Here is a 15566-nt window from a genome sequence, read left to right as displayed (position 1 = left end):
GATCTTCTGTAATTCACACGACGAAGACAAAATTGAGTTGGAAATAAAAAAAATCTTCGAAGAAGAATAACTTCACGGCCGTCAAGAACGGGATGCATAGAAGTCGTTAAAAAGTGAAAGAGCATGAAACAGTGTAAGAGTTTTATACTTGTTTTGACTAATGTATTTGCATTATTTGCTCTCCAGTTAATGTATTTAGCTTGGATATTTTGAAAATTATACTTGAAAAATCGCCTTCCCTACAAGTTTACTTTAATAAATTCTGACTATCCTGTAATGTTATACGTTAATTACACATTTATTCTTATCAAAAAAACTATTCCATGTTGTACTAGAATACATTGTAATGGTGATTACAAATTTCCTGAGTAGTGGTTGGTTGGTCGAGGAAAGCAGACGAGAGTTGGAATTTTACAAAGATGTCAAAAAGAACAATAGCTCCAATGGTTCATGAACGTGGCTTACTATTGTCGGTAGATCGAAGTTCATTGAGGACATGTATGAAAAAGTGCTGCTTTTTACTTATATAAAAAATTAAATGGGTAATATTTTATTTAAAATGAACAAAAAAAAATAAAATGTTTGTGATCTTTTTTCCAGAAATGCCATAAGAACTTCTTCATTTATATTAATTTTAAATTCATCAATCACTTTTTTCTCATCATTAATTTTCAAATTTTCCTGATAACTTAACATGCATTAATTTTCCTGTCCCAGATGCCCAATTTCTGATATAAAAAAAATTGTTTGCCTTTTTTACAAAATCCAAAAGTTGTTTCAGATTAATTTGTATTCTGTTTTTGGTGACGATGAAAATAAAAAATGATAGATTTCTATTTCCTTATTGGATTATGGTTCGCATAGAAAATACTGTTAAAAGTAAATCATCACAAAAGAATTTTTATCATTGTTATACTACACAAAAACGTATTTCACTACAAAAAGTGAATTATTTTTCACAGAATGATTAAAGTATGATTCAATAAAAAAGTTTGCAATAAACGGGAATTCTACTAATTCAATTCAAACGATTCGCTTGAACTTGGAAATTTAATAAATTCAATGAATACCTAATATTAATCGATAACCACTAAAAATCCTATATGGAATTTCCAAAATACAATACTATAACTCTATTTAAACAGCTCACTCCAAGATTATATTGTTGATGAAAATACGGGATACTCCATAAAAACCTAAAGCGAGGTGTGGGAGTAGTGTATTTATTTTCAAGTTAGCTCTTCTTAAAATAACAGAATCAGCATAAACTAAAACTATGATCAGTTCGTGATAAACACGTGAACATCCCAGACGAAAAAGGTGTATATTATCGTACTGCAGTGAGATTGTATATATATATAAATATATATATATATATATATATATATATATATATATATATATATATATATATACATATATTACTGAGGTAATAAAACTGTCTGTCCGATTATTACGCTGAATAAGATATTTATATATATTTATATAAGTATCAAATACCTTGACTTTACTTAATTGATTGTTATAGTTACAAGGTTTGTTATATTTTAGCATGTGTTTGTTAATCAACTCGAATTATACGTTTTTTATCGTTACCTAACATTAACAATACTATTTTTAACGACGTTCTGGTTCAAAAACCTGGTCCAATATCTTTTAAAAATTATACTCTTATATCTAGTAATACATTTTCAGACAATAACTCAAAATATGACTTGTGAAATTAGAAATAAAACTAAGTCAATCTGTGATAATTTTTTTATTTTGGGGAGAATTTGAATTCTATGCCAAGGTTTCTGAGATCAAAATAATCTTTCGCAAGTTTTCTCAATATCGCTTCCTTAGCTGGTCCAGCTTCTTTAACAATCTTGGAAAAATTACTTTCTTGATTCTGAAGTAGCTCGTTAGCATGGGCGTATCCTACTTCGTTCCCTTCTTCGAGTACTAAAATTCTACTAGTATCCATAACTGATGATAAATTATTAGCTAGGGTTATCACTGTGCAATTTCGGAATTTTTCTTTGATAATTTTCTGCATCAAGCTGTAAGTACTGGATAAAACGATTGTTATTTATTATATATACTGTTCTTAATAGATATAGATAGAGAGGATGGAAATGGAAGCATTTTATAGAAAATAAGAACTGGGGCAAAAAAGTCACATTATATATTTTTGCAAAATTAATTTACCATATGTTTATAGTTTTATTACGTTTAAAAATTATTTTTCATAATAAAGTCAATTTTCAAATAACCAGTTAGTTTTTTAAGTTTTCAGCTTATAAGTTGCGAAAAATACATCTTATTCTCATTATTATACTCAAAAGGAGAATAGTATGTAGGACAGTCGCACTATTCATATTTTTTCAGCTTTTGAATAAAAAACTTATTGTAATATTCTTATAATCGAACAGTTTTATTTTATATATACTCACTTTGGATCAAGATTGTTTGGACTAGTGTCTATTATGACAACTTTTGTATTCCTAAGTATAGCTCTTGCTAAACAAAGTAACTGTCTTTGACCGTAACTGAAATTGATTCCTCCATCTATAATTGGTTGAGATAGACTTTGAATACTAGTTTTCATTCCAACCTACAACAAAAATAAGGAAGCTAATGTGAGGACATGCATATATATTTTCATTATTTGAAGATACTGATTATCTATTGCATAGAGAGAAAGGAAGTGATTTGGATTTGTTTATCGCCCTGATATAGGAACGTGTTCCTCTGCATCACTTGATGATGTATATCGCGGATGAAAATGTAGGAATTTATTGAAGGATTACTCGCTAAAACAAAGCATAATTAAGAGGATTAGAGTAGGTATAAGGGTGTTACAGCTGCGTCTGCATATTCCCTTTTTGTGTACCATTTAGTTGATGTACGATTTCACTAGGTTACCTCAGAAAACCAGTAACTCCGAAGAATTGTAGGGTGGGTCTTGGAATATAGATTTCATCTAATGGCGTTAGGGATAGCGTCGAGGAATTGTTTTTAAGTAAGCGTACCTCTTCCAATACCCTCCATAAGATGTCGTCACTGGCACACTCCAGTGGATCCAAATTGAATCTCACTGATGACGAGAATAATATAGGCTCTTGTGTTATTATAGTAACTGACGACCTCAATTTATTCAAACTTATTTGACTCGTATCAACATCATCGAGTGTTATTAGACCCTCTACTTTAACTAAACGATAAAGACAATTCACTAGAGCCCATTTTTCTTCAGAGTTTCGGCTGACAACTGCAATCTAAAAAAATTTTAAAATTTAAATAAAAATAAAAAGTAATATGCTTACTAACACAAACACTGCTGGCCTTGGAATCAACCAAAAAAGGGGTGATTCGTTTCGTGGAGCAGATTGAGACCATGGAATTGGATCACTTATCCAAATTCCAACGCAGTTCCATTCGTGGACCAAGTTCTTTTGTTTATATTAGGAGCGTTTTCGTAGGGGGATTGTAAACATTAAAGTGTACTATCCCTAATACATTTCCGAACTTTCAAATATCATCGTTTGGAATTAATCAGGTAAGAATTGCGGTGTGCTTAATTTTGGGCTTTGAAAAACATTAGAATCATCAAATACTAAAAATATTCCCGAATCGCCGTGCTTGATTACCTAGGATATTCTGTTAACTTCTTAATTTTCAATCCTTAATGGGCACTTTTTCTACAGTTGCTTCTCAAATCACTGGATAATCTGCTATCTTCTTGTTGTCATTCCATGTTCCCATCGGTCGTAGGCGACTTCCCATTTCTATTTGTTCTGTTCTATTCATTTACCTACAGTTTATCGATGGATCCGAACGTATATATTGAGAGGCTATCTAGACATTTTCGTATCGGTACTTTGCCATTGTCTTCCAATCAGGTGGCAAATGTTATCCGGACACCTGGATCCAGTCTCATAACATAAACTAAATGACTGTCAAACTGAATCAAGTCTGAGAAGAATGAAAAAGTAGATAGAATCGAAATAAAACAACTTACTTTTTCTACGGGTTTGACTGCAATATTTAGATTCTTAAGGCGAGAGCCACGACCATCATTTTCTTTAATATAAACGTTTTTGCAAACTATTTTTCCACAATAAGGCCAACTCTTCGGAATTAAAGTAGCTTCATCAACTTTCTCGGTTATCAACTTTGTATACATCAGATTTCTTTCAAGAGAGGGAAGTTTACCTAATACTTCAATAGTTTCTCTGATTCCTACATGTAGTAACTCTGTTAATATTATCGCCTGCGTAATTGGTAATCCTATATAACCACTGTGAGAGTTATCTACGGAAATATATTAAATTTAATAGTTGTTGAAACGTCTGACAAATCGATTAATGCGAATAAGAACTTATCCGAATCTTCAACCTATTAATCGTACGAATATTTGAACAATCAATTTAACATTTCTTGATAAGTCATCCAGCAAAATTTGCATAATTATTTTAATTGAAACCATAAAGATACCATTAAAATAATTTACTCAGTTTTACGTAACCGGCAAATGGAAACCCATTTATGGTTTTTGGAAATTTTTTATCGTCGTTAATTTGAAAGTAATTTTTACGGAAATAAAATACATTTTAAATAAACGAATAGATAATCACCAAAGTACACAACGCCTACGCAAAATCGGTCTATTTTTTATTTTATTTCAAAAATATTATTTCATTTAATATTGTCAATCCAAATAGGTTGAATTTGACTAAAAGACTTAATTTTCAAATAATTGAAACCTTGCGAATGATGAATTCTGGAGACATTGTGCAAATTCTTTTTTTATTGGTTTCTTCCATTAACATTCCCTTAATATGAAATTTCATATATATCATTTTATGCTCTCTCATTTTTTCTCCATTTTTGCAGGTATGTTCTTTGCCTTTCATATAATTCTTTTGTCTCATTAGCTTCTCTCCACGTATCAACTTTTCATATACACTGACTAAATGATTTACGTCACAAGACTGGAAAATAGTGTTCAGCGAATGTAGAGAAACCGCTTCCAGGACTAATTGTAGGAATTTCGATATGACCTACAATACACTAATTGTCGAGCACGAAATATATTTTTTGAGACCAATTTATCAAGTGTTACCTCATCTACCATTTTTCTATTCTCTCATTCTATTCTATTCTCAACTTTGCTGCTTTTGTTTGTTGGTGAAGCAATCCCTTTATCAAATTTTGAGGTACGAAGGTTGCTACAAATATTTATAATTGAATGTAGGTTTACTGTTTTTCAAAATATTCTCCGTTAAGATCAATACACTTTTGTATACGTTTGAGCCGATTGAGGTACCTTTAAAACATGTGATTTGAACGCATCAACCGCTTCTTCAGGTGAAGAAAAACGTTCACCTCGCAAATTATTTTGATCTTTGGGAATAAGAAGAAAAATTATGCGTCTTCTGCGACTAGTTTCCCTGATTTTTTCGAACATTTCTTGCAAACAAATGCTAGTGTACCATTCAAAAATGACCGTTCCACGTTGCTCTAATGGAACAGTGGCGACATGTCCAGATATTCCGAAAATACAGGTGACCATTTGCTTCGAAGTGCTTCGTACGTGAACAAATTTTGTAGGATTTGATTCGTCTTGAATAACCCATAAAGTTGTTTAGTTTTGGGTTCTTACGCATAGATCTAACATTCATCGTCTGTCATCATCTTTCAAAACACCGCGATTAAATTTTTTCAGCATTTCTTTACACCAATCGGCATGAGCTATCTTTAAAAACGATTGTCAAATTATGCGGTATCCAAAGTAAACAAACCTTTTTGACTGCTAAATAATCATGTAATATTGAATGTTTGCAAGTGGAACTTATGCTCAAGTATGCCTTAATCTTAAGGTATGTCACATGCAATATCAGTTCACGCCCATCAACGATGTTTTCTGGCATAACAGCCAATTTTGGACGAACTCCACGAAATTCATCCTGTAGCAAAGTGCGATTTAATACCATTTTTTGATCAAGTTGAATGTTTCAAGTATCTATAAACTCAAATAGCACTCGTATGACAACATGTTCTGAATACGCTCACCATTAAAAATGTCAAACTTTATGATGGCAATGTCAAATTGGATATATTCACATTAGTATTGCCATATCTTAAAAGTTGAGTAACAACCCTCGTACTTAAACACCTTAAATTTTTTTGAATGAATGTATTTTTTGATCCTGATATTTTATTTTAAATAAAAATGTTCATTTTGTCCCCAATAACTGATCAAAATAAGTAGTAATTTCCGGGTGAAAATTCAATATTTTTCAAACAAATTCATACTTTCGAGGCTTTATATTATTCTTTTCACATTTGACAGTTTGATATGTATACGATATGTTCAGACTCAATTTTACGTAAACACCTTTCTTTTCCTCTAGCGGGAAAAATACTTTAATAAAATGCGCCAAGTATAACTCATAATGTTAACCTTTATTAACTTTTTTAGGATACACAGGTAATTCTGAAAACGTATTTCTAATAGTACAACAATAAGCTCTAGATATCCACTAAAATTTAGCTTTGTGAAAATTTGTGTTAACTGAAAATTATTCTTTTTATCGGAAAATAAGTTAAATAGCTGTAGCGTAAATAATTGCTACTAGACAAATTCGTTCACTATTTTAATGCAAGCTTAAATCGTTTTATGCATTAATCTATTCCCCATCTCCACCTTTTCGTTTGCTTGATTTTCATATCTCTGAATCATTTTTAATTGTTATTTTTCCGTTTTCCAAGATTCATAACTGATTATTAGTAAATATCATCTGTGTTTTCTCAACTATATTTCCAAATATAAATAAATATACATCTAATTATATCGCATTTCACTTACTCATTCCAACTGAAATATTGAAAAATGTAACAACTGCTAAGAACAACACGGTAAAAAAGTCCAAATAGAAACAAATATATTCACTCGTCATTAGAATTAAAGAATAAACGCTGGTGTGTTGATCAAGCAAACTCTCAAAAACCTCTGTAATGAATTGTTCTGCTCCAGCACTTCGAATATTGGAAACTCCATAAAAGGACGTGGCCAAAAAATACTCTACGGCCACTTGTGCTGGAAACAAAAATACAGAAGTCTCAATTATTTATTGTTCGATAATTTTAATTTTACACAGATGTATCATAGCCAAATTGAACTTACAGTTTTTTTCAAGCCTCTGTAAACCTCGATTTGTGATGAGAAAACATGAAGCCAAAAGATAGCCTAATATCGTAATGAGAATAATTGGTAAAATCATTGTTGGTATAGCATATGCTATTAGCAGAAAAGCACCAAATACTGCAGCAAACATTTGTAGAGTAATAAAAACTTTGGGCGATAACTCGTTTATAACGTTCAAATCCTTGGAGAATCTCTGCAAAATTTTACCTACAACATATCGAAAACAACAGAATCTATGTTTTTTCTAAATTTGAGTCTAAAATAGTACTTTTAACTGATACTTGTCTAAAAAAGTTATTATAATTTTCACTCCTCCATATAGATAGTGATAATGTTTGATAGTGATAATGTCTGTAATGATTTGATGGTAGTGAAATTATTTCAATCAGTAATATTTCTATTCCTTCGTCCTTCTCGTTGAAAGAGCTTTCTTGCGATACTATTTTCTTCGAGAAAGTTAATTTGGGAATTATTTATTAGAGTGAGGAATACCCAAGAATAAAACTAGAATTTTCGAAAAATAGATTGAGCTATACTTATTTGTTTGTAAATTCTTATAAAACTACAAATAATTTGATTGATTAAGTACTGTTACATATTTGAAATTTCTATTTTGATTTTATTCTTATTTTTACAAGGTGTACTCTGGTGGCACTTAAAATTGCAAAGTATGATTGCCTAACCCAACCTCATTGATAACACATTATAATGTGAAGACTTCTTACTTTCACTTTGTGATATTTCTGTCAAAAACTTTTCCTCCCATTGTTTTTGATTTGCTTGTCGACTTAACGTAGGTGGATCCATATTAAAAAAAGGGAAAACTGTGCTAAATTGGTTTAGACTAGGCCGTACTAGTTTATTCTAGAGTGTGCGTATTTATATCAGGATCAATAAGTTTGGCCTAATATATAATGCTAAATATATTATTGAAGTAGTATGTATGATTTCATAATGTATCCAGTAGTTGATCGATTTATTATAATGTCTAGTATAGTATGTAGATATATTGAGGCAAACCCAAAAATATTCGTCACACCAGCTCAAACAGAAATATTCCTCACTTTCCGAATAGTTCTTACATAATATTCAACAAGAGATCGAAAGATAGTGAGACGTATAAAGGTGAAGCAAGATTAAAGAAGATCAAGGGAGAGATATGGAGAGAGGTGGAATTTATTTTCTGCTTTTTTCTTAAGAATACTTAGACAACGACAGTTCTCAGTCTCTCCTTCAAGTTAGCAATCTATTAAATAAATTTATTCACTAATATATATTTACCTTGAATAAAACCCATTACTTCCCTGCTTAAGTAAATCAAGTATTTCAGGTAAGGAGAATAAAACAAATGTTTATTAATTACCTGCAGGAAAATTTTCGAAAAACTTTATAGGAGAGAACAAAATGTTTTCAAACATTTTACGGTGCAATCCTCTTGATGCTTTCATACAGAGTGTATGAAACAGAAGAGTCTTTACAGCAGTGAAAATGATGCAAATAGAAATGAACCCCGCATAAAAGCAAATGTAGAAATCATCGCGGCTACTTTTCAGTATTGTTGACTCAAAATTAATATCTGATTTTTCTTGATTCAAGGAAATTCCGTGGAATATATCATGAACAAGTTTATGATATAATATAATTATTGTTGAAGATTCGTTTAACTGAACATAATTGTTATCGGCCTGGTAGAAATATGTCTCATTGATCGAATGATTCATCCTACAAATTATGAGAGTTTATTATGTTAATTTAATCATCGGTAATTGTTTTTATCGTCATCACAGTATGGAAATGAAAATAATTCTGCAAATATCAAGTAATTTTATTCACAGTTTATTGCTTTAGAAATGGTATCGAAAGCGCAATATCCTGCACATACTTTTTCGGATATATACCTTGTAGGCCATAACTAAGTTGAAATTTGACAAAAATTTAAATGACATGAAAAGTGAGACATTATAAAATCAGTATTTTCTATGGCTGGCCTTCTAAATTATTTAGAATTAAAATAAAGACAACGAATTTTTTCCGAAAACTTTTGTTACATACGGTATGAAAAGTATTTATTGTGTGTTGGTCGAAGCGATCAATTTTGATACTGTTGGCGCTGAGATGTGAATCTCTCGAATTTGAGGTCCTTTTGTAGACACTATTCAACAGGTTCAGTTTCTGGCGTGACTCTTATTTTTATTTATAAATAGGTCGTATATAAGATTTTTCCTTAAATTAACGTGTATGTGATCTTAATATTTTTATACTCACCATTCTAGGAGCAATAGATCAGAAATATTCGCAGTCAATTGTGTAATTACCATAAAAACAATCACAATTTCAAATATGAACTTTTTTTCTGATGTTCTTAAGAAATCTGCAATAGTTCTATAGCATTTTCGTTTATTTTCGATATTCGTGAATTCTTCTTCCTTTTCGTGCATATTCAACTGTAATGTGGGATAATATATTAATACAAAAGCTGAAATTTATTTAATTATAAGATAATATCATTCATATTCATCGTCATTATATTGATTATAATAAAGATATGGTCGTATGGACAGAGAACTCAAAATCCACACAAGAGAATCTGCTATATAAAAATAAAGATGTATCGTTTAAACTAATGGGATGATATATCTGTTAAAATGCCTAATCATGGAAAATTAAAAGAAACTTGCCTCAGTTTTTTCTAAAAATTGTTTCCAGCCTGGAGAAGTGCAAAGATTTTCCTCTTTGCTTACTTCTGAATTCAAAAAGTCGAAATTTTCTTCCTTCAAATCATCCCCATCTATTTTTTTACATATATTGCCCTAAAATTGAATAAACTAATATGAAATGTCCTGTCAACCATGACCAGAGCTTACGTTATTAAAAACAACAACAAGACTTGCTTCTCTTGCCAAATATAATTTTCTTGTAACAAATATTCTGGTTTTATTTTTCAAATATTCATTGAAACACTCTAAAAATATGAACTTTTCAGTTTCGGAATCTATCGAAACACAACAATCATCAAAAATATAGATATCAGCATCTCTATAAATTGTTCTTGCTATATTAATTTTTTCTTTGAGAATAGAATTTTCGGAGACTCTCCTCTCCGAAGTTAACGTTCTATCTCCTAGTGGCAACTTTTGATATTCAACATCCAAATCACAAATCCGAGTAACTTCACGATATCTGCAATATATGGAACTGAGATTAGATACTATTGTGCATGATAAAGTACAGATTAATTTGATAAAAAGATAATCGTATGAAGATTATCTAATATATCGTGACCCATTCATCAATATTCAGTAAAAGAATTATACAGACATTTCAATAGACATATTCAAAACACAATTATCCATTATCTTGATATAATTATTCACTTACTTGTGCCTGTTATATGGAAGACCAAAAAGTATGTTGTTTTTGACTGTCGATTGAAATAACCATGGCTTCTGACTTGCATATGAAATGGATCCAACAACTTCAACTCTCCCACACTGTGGTGTAATTTCTTTTAGAACAAGAGACAAAAAGGATGTTTTTCCAGAACTTGGTGGCCCTACAATGCAACAGAGACTTCCATTTCTAATCTTCAAACTGAGATCCTATAAAAGAATTTCATTATAGTAGCACTAATAAATTGATATAAGTATTGAATATCAAGCTAGACCTCATCCAATATCACCAAAAGCTCATGAATTTTGGAGTACACAAATTCACAATAGCGGCATTGAAAACAAACTCACTTGTAATACAGTTTGCTTCGCCCATTTGGCACTAACGTCTTTAACATATACAGTTCCTGGTTTTCTACTTCCCTTGATACAGCTAATTATTTTCAATTGCTCTTCTTTCTCTTCTAAAGTTAGAAACGTTTCTATCCGTTCAATAGATGATTTGAAATTGATATATCTATAAAAACACAACAGAAAGAAATTTGTCCAAGAAATATATATGATACACTAGTTGGACATTAGAGTCCTTATCAATGTGAAAGTCGATGGTTTCACACTATATCTTGCCCTGCTCCTGACACACTTACAGTAAAAAAATGGTAATGGTAACATTTTTTTCAATAAAGTCTCTATTAAAGGGGGGCGAGGTTTTTTTCTAAATGAAGAATATGTCCAAAATATTGTGTACAAATTTTAAGTTAATCAGAATAAAGCTAACGGAGTTATAACGTTTTAAACGACCGACTTTGATACCTCATTTTTATAGCTGCCCGGTAGCCGCTCGTTACCCCTAGTAGAAAGCAGCTTTCACCGTCTGTGTATTGCTGACATTGATTATTCTATCTAAGTATAAAAATTCATATTCTTTTATTAATAGTTGATTTCGAATTTTCAGGTATAAAAAACTTTGAAGCGATTTTTCCGAAACCGTCATTTTTTAAATTCGTTAGCACTTAAAATTTACTGAACCAATTTTTTTGAAAATTTGAACATTACTTCATACGTAAATCAACAGGTAATCAGGAAGAGTTTGTTTTCATTTTTTTTTATTTTTTAATAACAAATTAAACGCGATTTTTCCAGTTGAATCGCGTTTTTCACTTCCAAGTGCTGCTAAAAATATGAAAGCAACTATTCCTGATTACTTGGAAAAATCATCACCTTAAAAATGCACATCAATTCTTTTGTTTCAAATGGTCCGGTAGGGAGTTCACTGCAAAACGACTTTTTTTAAGGCAAAACCACTTTTTTTAAGGCGCTTCTGGAGATTCACCATCTAATTAAATATAATAAATTTATATTACTCACCTCGCCGCAAGGAAAGCATACAAATATGCTATTTTTCACTCTTAAAATCTCCCCCCCCCCTTAAAGTAAACACAATTATTCAATCGATGTTTTAGTATTTCTAATATGTCTCGAAATAAAATTATGCAACCTATATAAACCACTCATGTAACGCAAATTATCCGAAGAAAATTAATCACCCGCAAGTTTTGAAACAGTTGGTAATCGATATGGGCTAAATCTAAAAAATAAGAGCGACGCCACCCTTAAATAATAAGTTCTAACTGCAGTTAAATCGCTGCTATCACAGACTAAATAGTGGTGCATGCGATTTGCCATGGAAATATAAATTTGTGAAAATGTACACTCTAATATTTTAAGGTATTTCGAGGTCGGTTCAAATGAACAACAAAGCCTTTAACGGTTGTAACGCACATTTTGTGATGATAATCCAACACAAGTAACTGTGTTTCGCTGGTATAGTGACTTTATAAGATGACGGATATCGCTTGGTGATAAAGTACGTGCTGGTAGATCTTGTTCTTCAGTTACTGTTGAAAAGAGGACATATGAACGGAGAAAATCTAAGATGCACATACCAACTGATTGAGGCAAATCTTAATGTTGCATCCGCAATAGTAGATTCAATTTTACGTGATGATTTTAATGCGAAAAAAAATTTTACGTGATTTCATCATCCACTATATCCAGTTGTGGAAACCTCGATTACAAAAGTACTTGAAATAACTTTCCTTAAAAGGCTTGTAGCCTTCGTCTAAGCAAGAATATAAATTAAGGATGCTAAAATAATTTGGTCGGGCTTCGGTAATAGCTGGGGACATTACCTTGATGAAAGAGTCTAAGTACTTCAATATTCTGTTAATCCCAAGAAAGAAATCAACTATATTTTGTTTTTGTACGACTTAAACTCCTTTCAGAGTACAATACCTATTACTATAATGAGAATATTCCGGCGTATTTCCAAACATAAATTGAAGATATACAAATCAATGGGGACTTACCTTTCAATGGCTTCTGGTAAAAAATATATTGTATATTGTAGTATACTGAAAAATATTAATACCACAACAAATACAGCATGACTTTCTATTTTATTTCCTAATAGAACATTAGTAGTTAAAGTCAGAAAAACTGCTATTATTTCTGAGCAGAATAATGTTGATGTTGAAAAGCATCGTAGATACGCTAACTTTGAAAGTATTTGTAACTCGCAACTAAAAATAAAAACAAAGAGGATTGGAAATTGAATTGAAGAAAAAATAATGGTCAGCTTATAATTATAAAAGACTTAAGAAAGAAAAGTACTCAGAATATCTTTATTAAGTGGTAAAAAGAAGTGAAAAAAAGTTAATCAGATATGAATAGGATACAAAAATATGGAAATTATTTGGATATCTCTAATAGCTTTTTTACAGACCATTTAGTACTATTCGCTAATAACGAAAAGGAGTTGAACCAAGATATAATAATATGGGAGCAGATATTAAAGCTAAGAAACATAAATATAAATATGGAAAATATGAGAATAATGATATTGGGGTTCGAAGAAATTAAAAATAAAAGAAAAACAGTTAAAACAAATAGCGTTGAATGTTTTGTTCATGAAACACAAATCAATAGAAATCAAGATATACAGGTAAATGAATAGTTAGTACATCTTGCTTTGAGTGAAACTAAAAATGAATGTAGTCTATGAAAATTTCTGTTTCAAAATCATTTTTTCATGATCTTTTGGCGAATGGAGCTTATTTATTTTAGTAAAAATATACTCACTCCCTAATTTTACTCATTATTTTTTCAAACGGTATTTCCCATGCATACATTTTGATAATTCGAATTCCATATATAATCTCTGCCATATGCTTAACTCTTTCCCCTGATATGATTGATAACTGATTTTTTATATCTTGTTGAAGAGTTGAAACGTAGCCTGTAACCCAAACAATTGTGTCATCATCAATCAACATTTGCTAACACAGTCAAAAATTTTACGTAACCTTGGGATCTATTTAAAACGATAAACTTATATACTACGGGGACCCAATAATAACCGGAATAGGATTACGTGTGCCTAGATTTTGTACTACGCAACTCATTACCAGTGCAGTGCCTTTTGTGTTATCAAACTGGCTTGTTCTGTTCATCCGCAGTGATGTTTTTGCCAGTGCCACTAATTTCTTTATTCAGTTTTATATGATGTAAAGTTACAACGTGATGCTGTGAACTTTTGTTTTTTACTAGCCAAAATTCTGCCGAAACTGATTCAATATTGGAAACAGCTCACAAAAATGACACCGTGAAATAAATTAAAAGGTACGATTGGTTTGCAAATAGCGGCATGTCGATTGATGACGACCCTTTTTGTGGAAGAGGGAAGACTTAGAAATTATTTGGGTTGCTGTGGAATTTAATCTGTAGGCTCTCACCGACAATAAACAGAGGATATTAAGTAGGAAATAACATCTTGTAACCGATCCATTCTATGAAAGATCATTACTGATAATGAGTGATGATACTATGGTTATGACCCATAATCAAAGCAACATCACTGTATCCAAAAAGATTTGCTTTGTGACTGAGCCTATGTGACTTATACTTATTTCCACATATCAAAAGAGGTATAATAGGACATCGATTTCATAATATTGAAGAGTGGAAGCACCGTTGGAACAAATGTATAAGTTGTAATAAAGAATATCAGTTGTTATGATAAACTTGGAATCAAATATACTTCTGGGTCTTTTGGGTATTAATTTATTATTATGCTAATACAAAATTCGAAAACATCAAAACATAGCATTGTTTTCGGCTATTCAAAGTATGCGGAAATTGTAAATGGAGATCGTCGCTGAAATTATTGTAGCTAAATTATTGAAATGCTCAAATTTAAGTAATTATTCAATATTAATATCACTTTTCCAATACCCTGATACAGTGAGAGTTTTCTGATAACTATTTTTTTATATCAAAATAATATTCAGCCACTGTACCTTCTGGTAAAGACACAAAAACTATGAAAATCAATCCTGTTGAGGCTGCTACGCCGATTGAGTTAAATAAGATGTAAGCCGAACTTATGATATGAATAGGTGTTATATATAAATAATGCAAATATGGAACCACATCCTCAATGTGTTTGACATCTTCTGTTAGAAGTTTTGCTAATTTTGCTGGAGATGTCCTGTTCAATGAACATTGGCTCAATCGCATGACCTGAAAATTACAATTAACAGCTTACTACAGCGTTGGAAAAAAATATTTGTAATTTGTTGATAAATTTGTATACAGAGTCTAAATTCTAGAACAAATTCATTTTATTTAAATAATTATTTACACTTTGTGACGTATCACAGTGTATTTTTTTAATTCAATTGCAAATTTACAATCAACTCAAAAAAATACAGAGAAATAAGTAAATGATATGGTGTAAAGTTTAGATGTTAGTGGATTTTGATGGTTTTCGTTGCAGTTTTTGTTTGTTATCGCTGATGACTGAATAACTTCATTGATTTTAGATTGAAAAGTTTGCAGTATCTTGGTGTTCGATGGTTTATTGCAACCCCATAGCTCTATGCATTATGTCCATATTGGTTTTAGGATGATTTTGTACATATGTA

General features: G+C 30.9%; 1 protein-coding gene across 1 annotated transcript; it reads right to left on the bottom strand.

The window, feature by feature from the left end:
- Window positions 1–1744: 1744 nt before the first annotated feature.
- On the bottom strand, window positions 1745–13926 carry LOC130443398 (ATP-binding cassette sub-family C member 4-like). The gene is made up of 14 exons (XM_056778024.1): window positions 13723–13926; window positions 12951–13163; window positions 10933–11098; window positions 10571–10791; window positions 10057–10372; window positions 9871–10002; window positions 9458–9636; window positions 8556–8914; window positions 7172–7399; window positions 6854–7084; window positions 4004–4296; window positions 3015–3260; window positions 2436–2596; window positions 1745–2051 (listed from the first exon to the last, which is right to left on the bottom strand). The coding sequence occupies exons 1-14, from the start codon at window positions 13914–13916 to the stop codon at window positions 1760–1762; spliced, it is 3231 nt and encodes a 1076-aa protein (XP_056634002.1). The 5' UTR covers window positions 13917–13926; the 3' UTR covers window positions 1745–1759.
- Between the last annotated feature and the right edge of the window lie 1640 nt (window positions 13927–15566).

Source organism: Diorhabda sublineata, chromosome 1, assembly GCF_026230105.1.
Source record: "Diorhabda sublineata isolate icDioSubl1.1 chromosome 1, icDioSubl1.1, whole genome shotgun sequence".
Classification (NCBI taxonomy): Eukaryota; Metazoa; Arthropoda; class Insecta; order Coleoptera; family Chrysomelidae; genus Diorhabda; species Diorhabda sublineata.
Note: the sequence above shows the minus strand (reverse complement) of the source record. Positions and strands in the feature narration are given on the sequence as shown.